Below are 17,787 nucleotides of genomic sequence, written 5' to 3' on the forward strand. Positions count from 1 at the left end.
CACTTTGATTCCAGGGCATCCATCAAGCCCCAGCTTTCCTGCCTTGGGGAATTTCACAGGTGACAGGAACTCAAGTGACCCCTCTGTGAAACAGCCCATCCTTTAACACTTTCACTACCACAGAGCACCAACCTCCCTGCAGGCACTGAAGGGAGTGAGTATCTACACATGCAAAAAGCAATTTTAGATTGCAAGGAGCTCTCCAGCCTTCATTCCTGCTAAAAACAAGAGCACATGTTTGCATGGTGACCAGAACCCTGAAAGACTGAGAAGGGGAGAAAAGTGTACAAAACAATTTAAAAAGGGCAGTTCAGTACAGCTTGGACCACTAAAGGCATGGTGACTGGTTTTACCATTTCTTAAAAAAGAATAATTTTTTATTTTAAAAAAAGCTCTAATAAACTTGTTTCCATCACAAAGGTTTGGAGAAACATCTGCAATCCTAAACAATCCAAAATTACCTAAATGCCAGCAATTCTGCCTGGTCCTGCAGCACCTGGACTGGTGATACCATGAGGCCAGTGCAGGATGGGGAATGCTTTGTGCTCCCAAAAAGATCAATCCTGTCAGTGTTTGTGCCTCCTGCTGCACCAGTTGTGGAACAATAATGCCTGGTGGAAAATTACTTCCTTTAGGAAAAGGAAAAGCATATGGGCCTTAGCAGGCAGCACATAAATCCATGTGCAGGAGAAAGGGTAGGAAGTGCTGGGAAGGTGTTCCATGGCTGGTCAGGGCAGTGACAGCTGGGAATCCTCACTGCACTCAGGGAAGCAATGACAGCTGGGAATCCTCACTGCACTCCCAGTTTTGGGAAGCAGTGACAGCTGGGGATCCTCACTGCAATCCCAGTTTTGGGGAGCAGTGACAGCTGGGGATCCTCACTGCAATCCCAGTTTTGGGGAGCAGTGACAGCTGGGGATCCTCACTGCAATCCCAGTTTTGGGGAGCAGTGACAGCTGGGGATCCTCACTGCAATCCCAGTTTTGGGAAGCAGTGACAGCTGGGGATCCTCACTGCAATCCCAGTTTTGGGAAGCACACACTGTGTGAGGACACAGGAGGAGCAGCAGACTCCAGGCCAGGACTGCAGGGAGAGGCAGAGCACAGGATTTCTGCCAGGTCTGGGCTCTGCTGGCAGGAAGGAGCAGGGCAGTGGGGAAAGGCACTAAAGCCACACTAAAGGGACACTGGTGACAGCAGCAGTGCCCAGCTGTGGTGTGCCCATGTGTACAGAACTATCCAGCTCAGCACTCAGCAGGCACAGGAGCAGCTCCCACTGCTGCATCAAACTTCAGTGGCTCTTCTACATCTCTTGGATCCTCACTGCATTTACTACAAATTCCCCAATTATTTCTAAGCCCAGTAAATTTCATCCTGTTTTTCTAACAAAAATTCCATTTACAAGACTAAATGCACATGTAATAATCTCTCACTGGCACAAAACTTGCTTCAACTCAGAAAATACCAACCACAGGAGTAATTGTACACACAGATTCTGTAAATAGATTACCATTCATACAAAAGTGTGTCCACACCACCTTTATACCTGTGAACACTGATAAGAAATTTGACCTGTTACCCTTAAAGCCATAACTACAGAAGAAAATTTAGAAATAATTCCAGGCAAAACATAGCACAACAAACTGTTACTGACCTGATAGTAAGTTTTGACTTGTTTCACCAAAATAGACAAATTTTGAATCCTTAATGATGCATCATTGTTCACTTTTTTGTTTATCCTCTGATTAGCAGACTTTGGATTGCTGCAAAAAGAAAAAAGAAGACATTAAACACACTGAATCTTTAAAGCTTTGTCTCTAAAACAAATGGTACAGTTAATGTGCCAGCACAGCCATTCCTTGTCCTGATAACCAGCCTTGTTTTTCCCTCCACAAATCAATAAGGAGTTGTGGAAGATGGAAGGAGCTTGAAATGTGTCTCTGACAGAGCCAGCCTCACATTGCTGTTTGCTGCCTGAAACTGGGAGCAGCCACCACAACTTCCAGGGAATGGCTCTGACAGGAAAGTGTTGGTGGCTCTATGATGGTATTTATTAGGTATAAAATGTAATTTTAACTTTTAGAATGATGATAAATATGAAACATACCATGCTAACACACTAAACTGTTTTAAATGTATTTACAGATTGCTGGAATGTGACAACAAAGGGATTATTAATTGGAGGTTTTGTCATGTGCTATCGTATACTAGCAGATTTTTCTCTGGTTTGTCTTGGCTTCAGGGAGGAAATCAATCACTTTTTCCTTCCCAAAGCAAAAGGATCTGAGCAAAGGCAGATGAGTCACCCTTTTCAATACCTTGTAACACACAAAGGACAGCAGGACAGCCATTCACTGGGATTTCCCATGGAAAACCGTGCAGAATCAAAGCACATCCCATAACACTCCCTTGAAATGTTTGAAGAATTCCTAAGGGATGGCCAATGTGAAGTTTCTCACTTTTATAGATTCCTGATACAGTTGCACAACACAACTTTTGATATGTAATGGTATTATTGTATTCTTTAATGATATTATTACCAGATAAATGAGAGCTGGCTGGGATGCTGCACTCAAAGACAAACCACCAATTTCTCCCTGTCAAACCAGGGCTCCCAGCAGGGATATGTGTCTGCTGGCTCTGGTTTTATTCAACATTGGCATTAATGATTTAAACAATGGAATACAGAATACACTTTCCAGAACAGCCACTGGCAAACTTTAGGAGAAAAAAAAACCCCAAAGAACAACCTTCAAAAAATGCTATGGCAATGGAGAATGATCCTGGTAATGTGCAAAAGTAATGGAATTCAATAACTCACTGACAGGCAGAGGATTAGAGTCAGAATCAAATGCAGCAAGAGGAGTTATTTGCTATAAAACAAAAAAGACCTGAATATTGTGGTATCATGACTTACTCTGATGCAATTTATCCCTTTGATTGGTAGTTTCAATACTCTCTGTACAAAAATTACATATTTTTCATTTATATATAACTTACCTACACAAACTTTGCCTTTTACAGCAAGCTTAAACTTAGAATATTAGATTTAAAAAAATATAGATATATTTATGTCTTTTCTTCAGTTTATTGCTATCAGCATTTCCTGGCTTATAAACACAAATAGAAGTAATAGAAAAACCACTGCTGGGAAAGGAAGTCAGGTCATATAAAAAATGCACCTCCAACACCCAGACATTCCTAAAGAAAAGCAGCAGACCCAGTATCTTTTTTCTGTACTTATTATTATAAATCTAGGAAAATTAGGACATGGGTAATTGCCTCATTCCTAAATGCTCATCACCATGTTCCTAAAAATATTATAAACAATTAAAATAAATTTTAGAACATATTAGCCAAACCATGTGACTGAGATGTGACCTTGGGTTTATTAGATCAGCCAACCTGTAGCTGTAAAAGCAACCAAATGGGCTAAAAATAATTCTGCTTAGCAGATGCACAGAACTGGACTCCTTTCCACACTGAATTCATTCAAATTTGTTAAAATCAGCAGAGAAAATCCACAATAAATCCTGCTGACCTACAGAGATCAGCTGAAGTCTCCAATTTCTGCATGCATATCTCCAAAAGGCCGATTTGGGCCCTTAATCTTCATCTTTAATCTTAATGACCATGGGATTATCTCTGGCTTTTTCATCATCTTCAGCAGCATTTCCACAGCCACACATTTCAGATGCCTGTCCCTTTAGAGCACTCTAACCAGGGCACAGGGGTTTCCTGGATGTTGTGCCAGCTCTTATTTTAGCATCAACACCAAAATTAGTGTGCAACCACAAGAACTCAGAACACAAACGTCATAAAAGCTCAGGATTTCCATTTTCTCATTTCCAAAGCTGCATTAGGATATTGAGATTGATCCTGGATGAACAAAAACTTCAATATTTGCATGGCACTGGATCTTCATGACACCACAGAATCAGCCCAGGCAGCAGGGAAGGGCTGCTGTAACAACCTCACCTCCCTCCATGACAAGCTTAGTGCCCAAATGATTCATTCCTGTAGCTTAAAACAGAATTTGGAGGCTTTTTTTGTTTTGGTTTGGCTTTTTATTGTTGGCTTAAATTGCAGGAAGCAGTTTACTGAGATTGTGAATTTTGCTGGGAACACTTGGGCTGCAGACGTGCTCTGGAGCTGCATTTTTACCACTGGGAAAATTCCACTGGCCAGTTTCAAGATGCTCTGCTGGAGCAAATGACCAGCAGTTAAAATCAGAATGTCAGCCTTGGGACAGCCTGGTGCACAGAAATAAATTATTTTAGTAATTTTAAACTTTTCCAAAAGATTATGGCAAAGGGTCCAACAGAAACCCCAAACTCCAAGTTCCCTTAACATTTTTCAGCAGAACTTAGAAGCAGGTAGTGGGAACAAGAAGTTGAACCCACTGGTTTTAAGGTTCAATAAAATCAAGGCAGTGAGATATCAGTACTCCTCTCTTCCAATCATTTTAAATTTGTAATAACTCACTATTGGTAGCAGATTCCTTTTTCTGGTTTTTGGTAATGAATGTCATCTTAGTACATGATTAGGATGAGGGAATTGGACAAAAAAATTGTTTCCCTTGCTTGCCAGAGTGCAATCCTGCTCTCAGCACCTTCCAGTGCAAACAAGACTTCATTCACCTCTGTGCTGCAGTAATTGAGATTTTTCTAACCACATTATGCCATTAAATGGTTATAAACACAGACTGTTTACAGGCTACCCACTAAAATGATCCTGTGCTGAAAAGTAAATGTTGGAAACTGAGGGATTCCCCCAAAGCAGCCTCTGTGCTGGTGTTCAGCAGAGCTCCTTCATCTTCAGGCACTGATTTATTTCTACCTTTCAGATTGTGTTAGAACTGTAAGGTTTGTGTATGGAACAGCCCAGCACAGACCTGACAGGTCCCTCCTCACACCAGGGTTATGAAAAGACCATGATTAGGTCCTGGAACAGGAAATTTAAAAAAAAGAAAACCAACTAAACCCACCTTCACTTCCAATACTGATAACCAGGTCTCACTTTCTCAAAGACTCCAACCTTGTTAATCCACTAAAAAGAATTTTAAATATTATTTATTTAGCCAATATAGCTCATCATCTCAAGTATTGATATCTTGATTTGTCCCTCTTGAAGAGGGAATAATACAGCAGGATGCTGGCTGCACATTCCCATTTTATGTGGTTTGTAAAACTGTATTTTTTCAGACTGGTCCAAGTCATGGCATACAAATACTTTTTACTAAGCATGAAGTCTGATGTGCAACTACTTTTCATACAGAAAGATAAAATTCTAAACATGAACTGCCAGAACCTTCTAGGAGCAACTCTAAACTCATTTACACTTCTGGAAAACTAATTTATTAAAGATTTTAATTTAAACTTATACCCATAAATTGAACTGTTGAATTTCTGTGACCGGTAAAGTGTTTATGATTTTATTAGTGCAAAACAATTCTGTTTACTAGAATAGTACATAATAGTATATAAGAATAGTATATAATAGTATATTTGTATATAGTATAGTGTATAATAGTATAGTATATAATAGTAATAGTACAGTATATAATAGTATATAGGTCCAATGACACTGAAATAAACTGATGGAAATACAGGATGCAAATGAAATAATTTAAGATAAAAAGGCCTATGTTGCCAGTTTAAGACACAGCTTTAAAAAGCAGCGTCTTAAAACTGTGTTTTTAAAACCCTCAGATTCTGGTGGCTGCTATAAACATTTTTAAGGCCATCCCTGCTCTGAAGTGCTCCTTTTATGAGGTGGGGATACTGAGCTGCTTCAGTGGCAAACAGCCCAGCAAAATAGGGCAAATCTGTCTAGAAGTCGATAGGAAGCAGAGCGGTAAAAGATGCCCCGAAGCAATTTTACATTTAAGAGCAACCTACTTATGACAAGATACATTAATTTCAATAGCAATAAAAGCAGACAGGAGCATCTATCCCAATAATGCATTAGTTTAAAACTCCTGATTACACAGGGAACTTCAGTGATTTTTGAAATACTACCAGTGTCATGAATCACAGATTGAGACTTCACATAATCAGGGATTATGTGTCTTTAATTTTTCATTGACCAAAATCTATCAGAAATGGGAATGTGATAGCTTAATGGCCTCGTGCTTAAATCTATGCAGACTGCAAACCAGTTGTGTCCTCCCCTGCCATCTGTTCCTTGATGGTACTTAATGATTAAGTCTGGTATCATAACGCTCCCTAATTTGAAATATACCATTGTTTGAATGTGTTTGGTGAGTTCAGTGAAATGCTACCCTGTGGTTCAGCTTACAGCAGCACAGCATTCACTTCTACAAATAAATGCTGCACGCCTGATAAAGTTTATTTTCTGCAAAGTCCTTTGAACTGGAATGCTGAGGTTCATTCTTGGTGTCTGTCAAATATTTCAGTAATTACTGATAACAGAAATTTGGGATAGACTTCAACTAATAAAGCAGCACCTTCACTTGTACAAATAAATGCTGCATGCCTAATAAGATTTATTTTCTGCAAAGTCCTTTTAACTGGAATGCTGAGATATCTGTCCAATATTTCAGTAATTACTGATAAAAGAATTCTGGGATAGACTTCAACTAATAAAGCAGCACCTTCATTATTTACTGCTGGCACAAAAATAATAAGCATGCTCAAAATGTGTTTGACAAAGAGACTTAATACAGAAGTGTCCTCTTACTGACAAAACAATAAAAAAGTGAAAATAACCATGGAGCTTTCACTAGAGAATAATGGATAATCTTCAAATTGCTTAACATTTTACAATCTACCTTTTAGTTGGAGAACACTGTATTTCTATCCTTGAGACAATACTGCTTAGCAGCAAACAATGCAGTGGTGGTCATCGCTCAAACATCTGAAGACACCCCAAACACTGAGATAACTTTGCCCCACAATCAATATTAATACCTCATTTAAGGGCACTGTGCTAACTCTGCACTCAGCAAGGGCTGCCTGTGAGGGCCAGCAGTCCAACAGCTGCATCCAACTTTGCTGCCTCGTGATCCTGGGAGCTTTAGGAAGCAGGCCCAACATCAAAAGTCTTCTGGCCCTTGCACAAAACCCCACTTCCTAGGATTATGTCCAACATCATCAACTGGTAGGAGGCTGAAGCCCTGTGCCTACTGAAAAATACAAAACAACCAAACCACGACCAAGTGGCCTGACCCAAACAGAGTGGCTGGTGGGATCACAGGGAGCACAGCCAAGAACAGATCTGTGCATAGTGAGCACACGCACACAGCTGCCCTCTGCCAGCCTCAGCATCTGAGCAGCTCAACTGCTCAAGCTGCATGGTTCCTCAAGGCTGCAGGGTGCTGGAAAAGCTGCAGCTGTGTCCTGCCTGTGTCTCCCTGCCCCAGGGATGGGGACCTGCTGCACACCACAGCCACTGCCTGGTCCCCATCAGCGTGAAGGGACATCCCCCGACAGCCCCACACCGGCAGGGACATGGGAATGTGCCAACAGCCAGGCTCAACCACAGGGCATTCAACAGGTCTGCTGACTGAGCTTTCATTTCTTCTTCCCAGGGTTTAAACAAAGTCCAGAACTGCCCAGATTTATTTTTGATCTCTTTTCCCTAACTGCACTGAAGAAGATGTAGGCAGGTGATTAAAATGTGTGAGAAAACAAGAAAGGAGGTAAAACAGTTCGCCTGTCATTGACTAAACACATCTGGGACTAAGCAAACCCTTGTGGCAAAGACCAAAACCTTGGACCCTTGTGACAGTGTTCACAGGAGTCTGAGGATGAGGGAAGGGATGAGGATCTGACTCCATGTTTAGAAGGCTTGATTTATTATTTTATATATATTATATTAAAACTAAACTGAAAGAACAGAAGAAAGGATTTCATCAGAAGGCTGGCTAAGAATAGAGAGAATTATAACAAAGGCTTGTGTCTTGAACAGAGAGTCTGAGCCAGCTGACTGTGATTGGCCATTAATTAGAAACAACCACATGAGACCAATCACAGATGCACCTGTTGCATTCCACAGCCGCAGATAACCATTGTTCACATTTTGTTCCTGAGGCTTCTCAGGAAAAAAAAATCCTAAGGAAAGGATTTTTCATAAAAGGTGTCTGTGACAGACCCTCAGTTCCAACCTTCCACTGTCTTTAAGGCCATCCATGCTCTGAACTGCTCCTTTTATGAGATATTCCATCAAATAGTATGAAATAACTTTATTACTATTGTTTCACCGTGACTATTCTTTTCCCATCACACTAAAAGGTAGTATGTAAAAAACCAAAGCTTTCTGCCAAAAGTTGAACCTAGTGAGTCACTGCTGACCACACCAAGTAACCTGGCTGAGCTCCTCACAACAAATCAATGAATGGCACAGCTGGCAAGAGGTAATCTGGCTGCCACCAGATTAACAAGTGGCACTCACAGGAAGGAAAATCTACAGGATTCAGAGCACCACAGAACACTTAACACACAAAATAAATAAAATCTACAGGATTCAGAGCAGCACAGAACACTTAACACACAAAATAAACACACCTAGGTATTAAAAATTTGAGAATTCCCAGAAGAAACATCAACAAACAAAATTTTTTTAGTGAGGAAGACATGAGAATCAGAAAGTCTGACAAACACACTCTACCTTGCAAATGTAAATATCTTTCAAGGAACGTCTTGTTAGTTTGCTTGGTTGGTTTTGAAGAGTTTTTTTAACTACAGAAGGTTTAGCAGGAAATTTCATTTGAAAAGGGAGAATTAAATTGCTGTAGTGCTTGGACCACACAATTTTCCTAATTAAACTAAATCCAACAGGTGCCTAAGGACAAGAGTGTACAGGCCAAAGGTCAGGAAAGCAACAACATGGACATGCCACAGAAGCAAAATACTGAGGATATTGAAGTCTGAAGTTCTGACTTTTACTTCAAGCACTGCCTGTTATTTTCCCTCTCAGAGCCAACATTTTTTACTTCTGAAATGAGTCCAAATTCTCAAAACCTATTCAGCTCAGTACCAAAAAGCAGAGCAGCTGAGAACTACTTGGCTTTGTGATTAACACCTCAAAGCAACTGATGAGGGGAGCTCTGCAAACATCCAAACATCCCATCCCCAGCAATGGTAACATCAGCTTCTCACACAGGCACTGCCACATTTAAAATATTAACATAGGGGAAAATTGCTATGAAGTATTTAAAAGCAATACACATTTATGCAGACTCTTTAATTTAAGCTGAAAAAAAAACTTTTTAAGAGGAATTTGCAAGGACAATTCTTTTTTTCTTGGATCCTAACTAACAGCACCACAGCAGTATGTACTTAACTTTATTTGCACTACCAGAAATTGTTTCTCCTTTGAAAGACTTGGAAAAATGTTCACTAATTTTACTCTTGACCTTAAACTTGGCTGAAGCTACAAATTCTCAAGAAAATTAGTTCTCACTTCAGGGTCACAAATAGTCTGACCACAGGTAAACACCTCAGTACTCAACATTAACAACTACAGGAAATGCTGATGTGTGATGGCACCAAAGCTGCACAAATATTGCAGTTTCAGTGACTAGAAAGGTCTTCAGTTGTAAAAACAGCACCACAGATTTCCATGCAATACTTTTGGTTGAAACATGACTATAATTTCCTTTCTTGTGAAGGGAAATAAACCCTAAGTAACTGATTAATAATAAAATACATCTTTTGATTAACAATAAAATACACATTTTCATCTTTCTCTACACCCATTTTAAGACCAGTGACAATGTGATATTTGCCTGCATTTTCTCATGTATCTCCCAGTATCTCTATTCTGGTTTTGCCCAGCACACACAACACTCCAAATGTACAGCAAGTGTATTCCCTAACTACCAGGAAATTCCAGCAGACACTTTTTGCTCAGGGGCCTATTTAAGAAAAACAAAGATACCACACAGAGAAAAACTAGAGCAAATATCTCCCTGAAGCTTAAACCAAGATAAAATTCTGTAATAAACCTAAGTGGACTGTCTTCTGTCACTGTAGGAAAGAAAGCAAGTACTGGAGTGTCTCTAAATGTGCAACACAAAGGTTCACTCAATGGCCAGGAATACAACAGACACCATTTATGGGTTCATCCCTTACAATTTCCCATCCCAAAATACAACAGCAGGCAATTTTTGCTTGGGTCAAGCAGTAGCCTCGCTTCAATTCATCCCATTAAACAAAAGGGAGGCATTTTGCAAACAGTGCTCAACAACAACTGCCTCTGGAGCATCCTCAGGATAAAGGCTGGGCTCTGAAACAAAGCAAACAAACACAGACACTCTCCCACAGTTATTCCCAAATAATCTCTGACCACTGAGGTCACGTGCTCTAACAAAGCAGCATCTTGGAAAATGTCTGGATCCCTAAATAATTACTACCTAGGGAAAAGTGGTGCATTACAAAAGACAAGGAGGGCAACAAATTGCTGTTTAGCTTAGAGAAAAAAGAGGAGGAACAAAAATATGAACAAACACAAAACTCAAAGTCCCTTCTTAGCAGAAGAAACAAATTAAGAAAATCTAGAAGTAAATCTCAAATCTGGTGTAAGGTAAGATGAGCCTGATTTAGCACCCAAATTCAGTTAGCTGGGTTAGTTTTCAAAGGAAGATGAGAGCACAGCAATACTTTGCAAAGGTTTGTGGTGGAGAGCGCCAGAGCATGAAACCAGCATCCCCATGAAACCTAAAGCAGCACAGCCTTGCCACTGAAGGGTCCAGGCTGATCAGCCAGGTGTCTGTACTAACTTAAAACTGGATTTTACTGCTGCTCTTACTCTCATGGAGTGCTCTGAAACAGCATGTAGAATGTGAAATGCAAAATTCTCTGAAAAAGGAACTGCAAAGCCACAGTGAATGTATGTTCTCTCCTTGCCAGAATGCTTTCAATGCTGAGACAAGTTATTTTGATATTACATCTAAGAGGGCTATTTATGGAATGGGTTGACAGGCTTAACAAAATTCACTGTACGTATTAAAAAATAGTTTTAAATTCAGCTTTTATTCCCTGGTACTAACCTAGAGTAAGGATGGGGATCAGTAGCAGGCTACCAAAAGAAATAAGGAGACAGAGTCAAAGAAAGGTAACCAAGATGGCACATGAAGGAGAGAGGACAGAAGTGGATGTGTAAAGGAAGGTTACAGGATTTAATTCCCAATACTGAAAATTTTGCACAGAACAAGAGTGAACTACAGAGTAGTTTCCTGCTGAGAAATAAATCAGGGTAGCCAGGATGAAGGCAAGTGGACATCAGCTGTGGAAAAGGGTACAAAAGCATAACAAAAACTAGCAAAACAGAGACAGGCCAAGATCAAGTGCTTGAAGCATGCCATGTTCATCCCATGCATTTTCCCCTCTATCTACCAAAAACCCAAGCACCCACAGGTGCAGGGATCAGCCTGTGTCCACCTCACCTGCCCAATTCAGAGCTCACTGCAGCTGATGGTCCCATCTAAAATCATTCACCATTACACTAAGAACTACATTTGCTCTTCTCTAACCAAAAGAGTTTAATTCCAACAGTCCTGCTGCACATTGTGCTGGATCACTTATTAAAGAATCTGCTTCTTTATAAAAAAGGGACTGTTACAAATTCAGCCTTCCTGAAGAAAATCTCAGCCCTGCTGCTGCAGAACTACCCCTGGGAGCAACAACTCTCACAAATCCAAGTGACACCTGGCACCTGTGGAAAACCTGACAGAGCACGTCTGGGAAGTGTGGATCTACACCATGAAGTGATAAATGTGTGGATAATAATATTATCTGTTAATAACATCTGACCTTTTTCTAAAACACACATTCCTACTTCTGCTGCCAAAGTCCTTTTCCTTTTGCTCCAAACTCTTCTCCATTCCCCCTGCAGGCAGGGCCTGGCTGAAGCTGCTCTTCCCAGAAGGAGTTAAAGGATGGAGTGGCTGCACTCTCTCACAGAGCCTGGCAGCTGCTCCAGCTCTGCAGACAGAGTCCAGTTTGCAGGGGGATATAGGCAAGCCAGGACTATGGGCTGGCAAGCTCAAGTGCTTGGAAAAAAGCACACAAGTGAGGGCTGAGAGCAGCAGCCAAGGAAGCTGTCCACATTCTAGGCACACACCACCAGGCAGCCAGTCCACCTGGAAAATCTGATGCTGTGAAAGGCCTGCAAGTGGATTCAGTCACCAAAAAACAGTGGGAGAACGGTAAAAGGGGAAAAACCCAGGAGAAGAATGAAAGACTGCATCTTTGAAGTAGTTTTCAGCGTGTCTGGATGCAAAGACTGATATGGAAAGTATCACTTAATTTATGTAATGAAGACCAAAGTTATAAAAGGCACACTGGGATGGATGAAAGCAGCCAGGTTTTCCAGACAGTGGATTAAATTAATTCAGTTCCAGAGTTTGGTTCTGTACGTTACCAGCCCTGCACACAGTCTGGGTCCAATACTTCCTTTAAACCAGATTTATTTCCACAAATACAAAGCACAGTAATGTAAAACAATTAAAGCTAAAATACTGTTTCAAGTCTTTGTTGCTTGACCAAATATTAATGGTGGTGGTAAATGTAATGAAAGCCCCAATCTTGTAAGTACTTGCAGCTGTCTCTTTTTATTCAAAGCACCCAGCAAGACTCTTGTTAGTTTGGGAAGCACAGCTCATACTGAAAGACTTTCATCCTTTCTTACCCAATCCTGTTGGAATTCAGAGAGAACAAGACCTATCAAAAATGGAAATAAATATCATGCAGAAAATGAGTGTTTCTGTAAAAATACTGTGGGTTTTTTGGATCAGAGGAGTTTATAAACAGCAAAGTGCTATTAAAAAAAACCTGAGGTGATGTTAATCAGGATCTGGAAAAATATCTCCAGGACAACTGAGTATTATTTTACTGCAACTGTAATTGGGTGTGCAACAGGTGACTAATCCACTGAATGCTCCTGGTTCCCTATTTCAGCACCACACACAACAGATTCCATCCAGCCTAGGAGCAAAATATAAATATAAATATAAATATAAATATAAATATAAATATAAATATAAATATAAATATAAATATAAATATAAATATAAATATAAAGTTAGAAGCACTGTGACACAGAGGTGCAGTGAAGGTATGAAGCATTCCTGGCATGCTGCTCCACCTCCCTGCCATGGCACAACACCAGTGCAGCCATCTCTGGTGCTCTGATTTATTTCCAAGATGCATGACCCCTTTTCTGTATCAAAGAGCACAGAGATAAAGGCTCAGATTTAGGAAGACAGATGGGTTTCTATGCACAAGAATCAGATACTGAGTGATCCCAGCAGAAGGTAAGTAACCGGATACTCCTGAAGCACGGGACCTAAATTTAAACAGGAAATTAGAGACATTCTCCCAAGTTAGGAGCTAATATTATAAACACTGGGAATCTCCTTAATTAAACGTAAAATTAAAAACAATAATATCAATTGGCCTGTAACATCTCCAGCAAGGAAGAGCCCTTCACATGTAAGTGGTCACTGAACAGAATCTGGGTTATTTTTCACATGTCCCACAACATCCAAAGGTAAAAATCATACCAGGAATGCAGCAAATTCTCCCATGGATGAGGTATTAATAAACTCAGTGCTGACAAATCTCAGCACCAGCAGCATCCTGCAACCATCCCAATGCTGACACCTCCCTTCCCTGTCTGAATCATTACAATTGTTGTAAATAAAGTTGATCCAGACAAGGAGAACCAAATGCTGGACCCTCACTTGCAGATGATGGAGGGCTGGATTAACTCTTTTCTAACTGAACAAAAAGCCTTCTCTAACTAACAAAGCCACTTTTTTTTTTTTTTTTTTGGACTGTGTAACTGTTTACAAACCATGCCTAATCCAATATTAACACTTACTTTTATGGTCACAGAAATTGTTTTTTCAACATTTGGCAAGAAAAGAGTAAGAATTAAAGTATATATACAGCAGGACCACAGCACCTCTAACAGCCCCCACTGCCATAGCTCCAAACCACAGACCTCTAGTTCTCAAGTGAAGTCACTGAGCTTTAAAAACAAAACAAACCAAACAACCAAAAAAACTTCCCCAAGCCCAACACTGACAAAAAACACCCTTCCTTTGAAGTCACATGACACACATTTTTCTGCCACATTTCCTCAATATATGTTAGTAAAGAATAAAAGGAAACTAAAAGAGAAATAAAAACTGTTAATAATCTGTTTTGATGATTAGTTAGAGCTGCATCTTGGAAGTGTTTTTGCAAATTAAGACACTTGCTTAACAGATGGATATTCAAAATGTACAGGGTTGAAAGTTGACACAGGTTTCCACAGTGACTTCACCACAGACAGGACCACACTGCAAAACATGAAACAATTTTTCCCCTATTTCAATCCTGGCACAAAACCCAAAACAAACTGAACTTTCCCAAAATATGAGCAGAGTTCTAAGAGGCAATTCTAAGCAGTAACCAAGCATGCTACATCTCAGCTCCCACAAGACCTTCCAGTGTAGTGACATATTCCTAAAATTAATTTTATTTGTATACCAATGCTTTTCCACATTTCACTGTTTTCACTGTTCTGAATACCAACCTATTTTTTTTTAAAATTTACATCTCCAACGTGTATTTTTTTACACATACACACCCAATGCTCCCTAAGCACAGTAATCATGGCACAGGGTCAAGGATGCACAAAGTCACAGCCAAATCCAACACACAGTGCCTCAGGCATGGGAATGTTCCTTCTCCAGTTTTCCATTTTACATACATGCTTCAATTTATACTCAGTATTAAAAAATTGGCTGGAAAAAGTTTAAGACTATATTCCTCAAAATCACATTGTTCCAGTGCTAAATTTGCCTTCCAGCTGTCAAACTTTTCTATCCCATACAAGTTCTACATCTCAAATGCATGGCCACAGCTGACAATCTACTTACTCCATGCAATCCAAGAAAAAAAACAAAGAAGTCATAAAATAAAAATACTATTCTTCAGTGAAATGTATCACTTGAAATTCTTATTAAAGCGTGCCAGATTCCACTCAGAATTTATTTTTTTTTCCAGAGAGTTCCATTCCACCAAGTTTTCCATGTTTTTCAACATTAGAGTATTAGAAGTGAATAGGAGACTTAGGAGTCTCAGTTGTACAGAAATAGGTGACAAAGGAAATTCTGGTTTCAAAAGGCTGTGAATTCACACCTAAATGTGGTGAAGTGTTGCTCTTTTGACACAGACTCATTACACAGGCTGAACACCAAGGGTAGTAACTTTTAAAGCACTAAACATGAATAAAAGCGATGAACAGAGCAGGAGGATGCCCATCCCTGAGCAGTGCTCCTGAGGAACAGCTGCCAGCACAAGCTGCTCACACACTGATGGATGTACCCAGCCGGCCATAAACCCACAGCTTTTCATACCTACACAGAAAATGGATGGATTTCTCTGCAGGGACTCAAAATATCAAAAGGAAAAAAAAAAAAAGGTATGCAGAAATTTTTGCACTAGTAACAGTTTTATGATTATATCACTAGACACCTGACAAGTGTTACTCTCCAGCATGACAGTAGTGGGCAACATTCCAGTCAAGATTATGATTAACAGAGAGCCACTGTGAAGGATTTTTTCTGACAAGCAGAGTTTTCAATAAACAGTTTATAACTCCATGTAGGCTATAGCCAGAAAACACTTTACACTCACAATTAAAGCACCAGCTTTACTGCTCAACTGCTATCTAGTCTAATTAGGAAGTGTGGAAGATGAAGAGCAAGGAGTTTAAGGGCAGTCCTTGTGCTCATGAACAGCCCTGTGTGAGTTCCATGCCATCCTTAAGTTGCATGTCACGTGCACCAAGATATGGATTAGAACCTTATTAGCCAAGCAAATTTATTCCAAATTTTTCTTTATGAGCACGACTTACAGCAGGATGAACCTTTTTTATGCCTCTCAGTGGAAATCTGGGAAACTATTTAGAGTCATCCCATTTTCCAGTAAGTTCTACAATGATGATTCAGCCTGTATCACACTATACATCCTGCAAATACATTGCTCGGACATTCAGCTGTGCGGAGCCGGGATCTGCCACGATCCCACCACATGACCGGGTCACGCACAAATGAAAGTAATTTACCAAGGTCAACAAGGGGAGAGGGGGGAAAGGATTTTTCATAAGGCGGCAAAAAAATACAAGAGAAACAAACCAGCAAAAAATGACCCCAAGGCAGCGCTTGCCCACACTCACATTTGCAGCATGACTTCGTTCAGATACACTCCATCCACCAGCGCCACATATTCCTCCAGGTTGGTCCCATTTCCTCCAGCCAGCGGTCCGAACGTCTTCACCTGGAACAGAAGCAGCAGCACCGTGACACCGAGTCCAGCTCGCTCCCCTGCCGCAAGGCTCTTCTCAAACAATGAGCAAATCAAACCAGGAACGTGTGAGGGGAAAATGAACGCTTACCCAGGTGACAAGAGGGCTCGACATGAACTGCTCCAGAAGGGGTGTGAAGATCTCGTTCTCCATTTTACAAAAAAATGGTTAACATCAATGCAGCTCCTCTGATGCAGAAAATCGAGATAAGTCCTTCACTGCAGCAACTCTCTGGAATGCTCCAAGGATTCAGCTGGAGCGAGTGAACCCCATTTTTAACAAGCGATGCAACACCAACAAAAGTCAGTGCACTGGCAAGCGGGATTTATCTTCCTCTTTCAACAAAAAATGCATCCGAAAGTCCATCTACGCGTATCTCAGCCTTTCCATTGATGCCTCTCCCTTCCTACATAACGAAGAGGTGGAAGGAAGGAAGGAAAGAAAAGAGGGAGGCTGCCTAGCTACTGGGATTCTGCATCAGACAAAAAAAAAAAAAAAAAAAAAAAAAAAAAAAAAAAAAAGAGAGGAAGGAAAAATCTGCTTCAGCAGCGGCAGCGCCTTAGAAAGGAAGGAGAAATTCCAGCGAAACTCCGCGAGCTCATGCTGCCCCTTCCCCACAAAAAGAGCCCGGGCTCGGGGAGCAGCGAGGGCAGCGCCCCCCGCCCCTCTCGCAGCCAAGCCCCACGGGCTGCGGCTGCACCAGAGCCCCGCTGCCCCCCCCCGCAATGGCACCGACGGGGAACCGGCCCCCGGAGGGATCGGGGGCTATTTTAAATCAGTTCCCTTTTCTATCCCTTCCCTTTTCCACTCAACTACGGCGCCAGAGAGCGGCAGGACCGGCACACGCCGCCCGGCCCCGCAGCCTCGCCCTTCCCCCGCGCTGGCCGCTCCCCTCAGGCTCCGCTCTCCCCTCGCCTCTCCCGGAGCGCCCCCCGACCCCTCCCCAGCTGTTCTGCAGCCGCTCCGCCGCCGCTCCCGCGGCTCCAGCTCCGCTCCGCTCCCCACCCCCCGTCCTCCCGAACTGCGGGGCCACCTCGCTTCAGCCAGCGCGGCCGCGCCACATCGCTCGCCTCGTCCTCGTCCTCCTTCCCTCCCTGCCTGCCTCCCGCCCTCCCTGTCCGGCCGCCGGCTCCGGCGAGCGGATCCCTCCGCCCAGAGCCGGGTATCCCTCCGCCGCCGCTCGGGGATGGCGGCGCGATTAGAAAGGGGCGGGGCCGCGGCCAAACCGCTGCAGGACTCGCGCCCGGCGCGCGCGCGCACGATGCGGCTGCGGGCACGGCTGAGCCCTCGGTGCGGCGAGGGGGAGAGAGTGCGTCGTCCCTTCCCCGCTCGGGGAATAAAGGTGCCCCTGAGGGATGTTAATGCTCTCCCAATCCCCCTTTTGGGGGAATAGAGGTGCCCGTGAAGGAGATGCTCTTCCATTCCCTTCTTGTGGGATAAAGATGCCCGTGAGGGGAAAACAGCG

At 42.0% G+C, this 17,787-nt stretch overlaps 1 protein-coding gene across 15 annotated transcripts in view; it reads right to left on the minus strand.

Moving 5' to 3' along the window:
* Positions 1-17,443, minus strand: part of CCDC88A (coiled-coil domain containing 88A) — a 69,318-nt gene extending 51,875 nt beyond the window's left edge. For all 15 annotated transcript variants that reach the window (XR_010027222.1, XM_063152754.1, XM_063152757.1 and 12 more), the window contains exons 1-4: positions 17,356-17,443; positions 16,413-16,794; positions 16,194-16,294; positions 1,654-1,762 (exon numbers count right to left, since the gene is read on the minus strand). Coding sequence is in view for 14 of the 15 variants with exons in the window: in XM_063152754.1 (XP_063008824.1) it covers positions 1,654-1,762; positions 16,194-16,294; positions 16,413-16,475 (273 nt within the window). In the remaining variant the exon portion in view is untranslated. The remainder of the gene's footprint in view (positions 1-1,653; positions 1,763-16,193; positions 16,295-16,412; positions 16,795-17,355) is intronic.
* Positions 17,444-17,787: the final 344 nt, after the last annotated feature.

This window comes from Melospiza melodia, chromosome 3, assembly GCF_035770615.1.
Source record: "Melospiza melodia melodia isolate bMelMel2 chromosome 3, bMelMel2.pri, whole genome shotgun sequence".
NCBI classification, from domain to species: Eukaryota; Metazoa; Chordata; class Aves; order Passeriformes; family Passerellidae; genus Melospiza; species Melospiza melodia.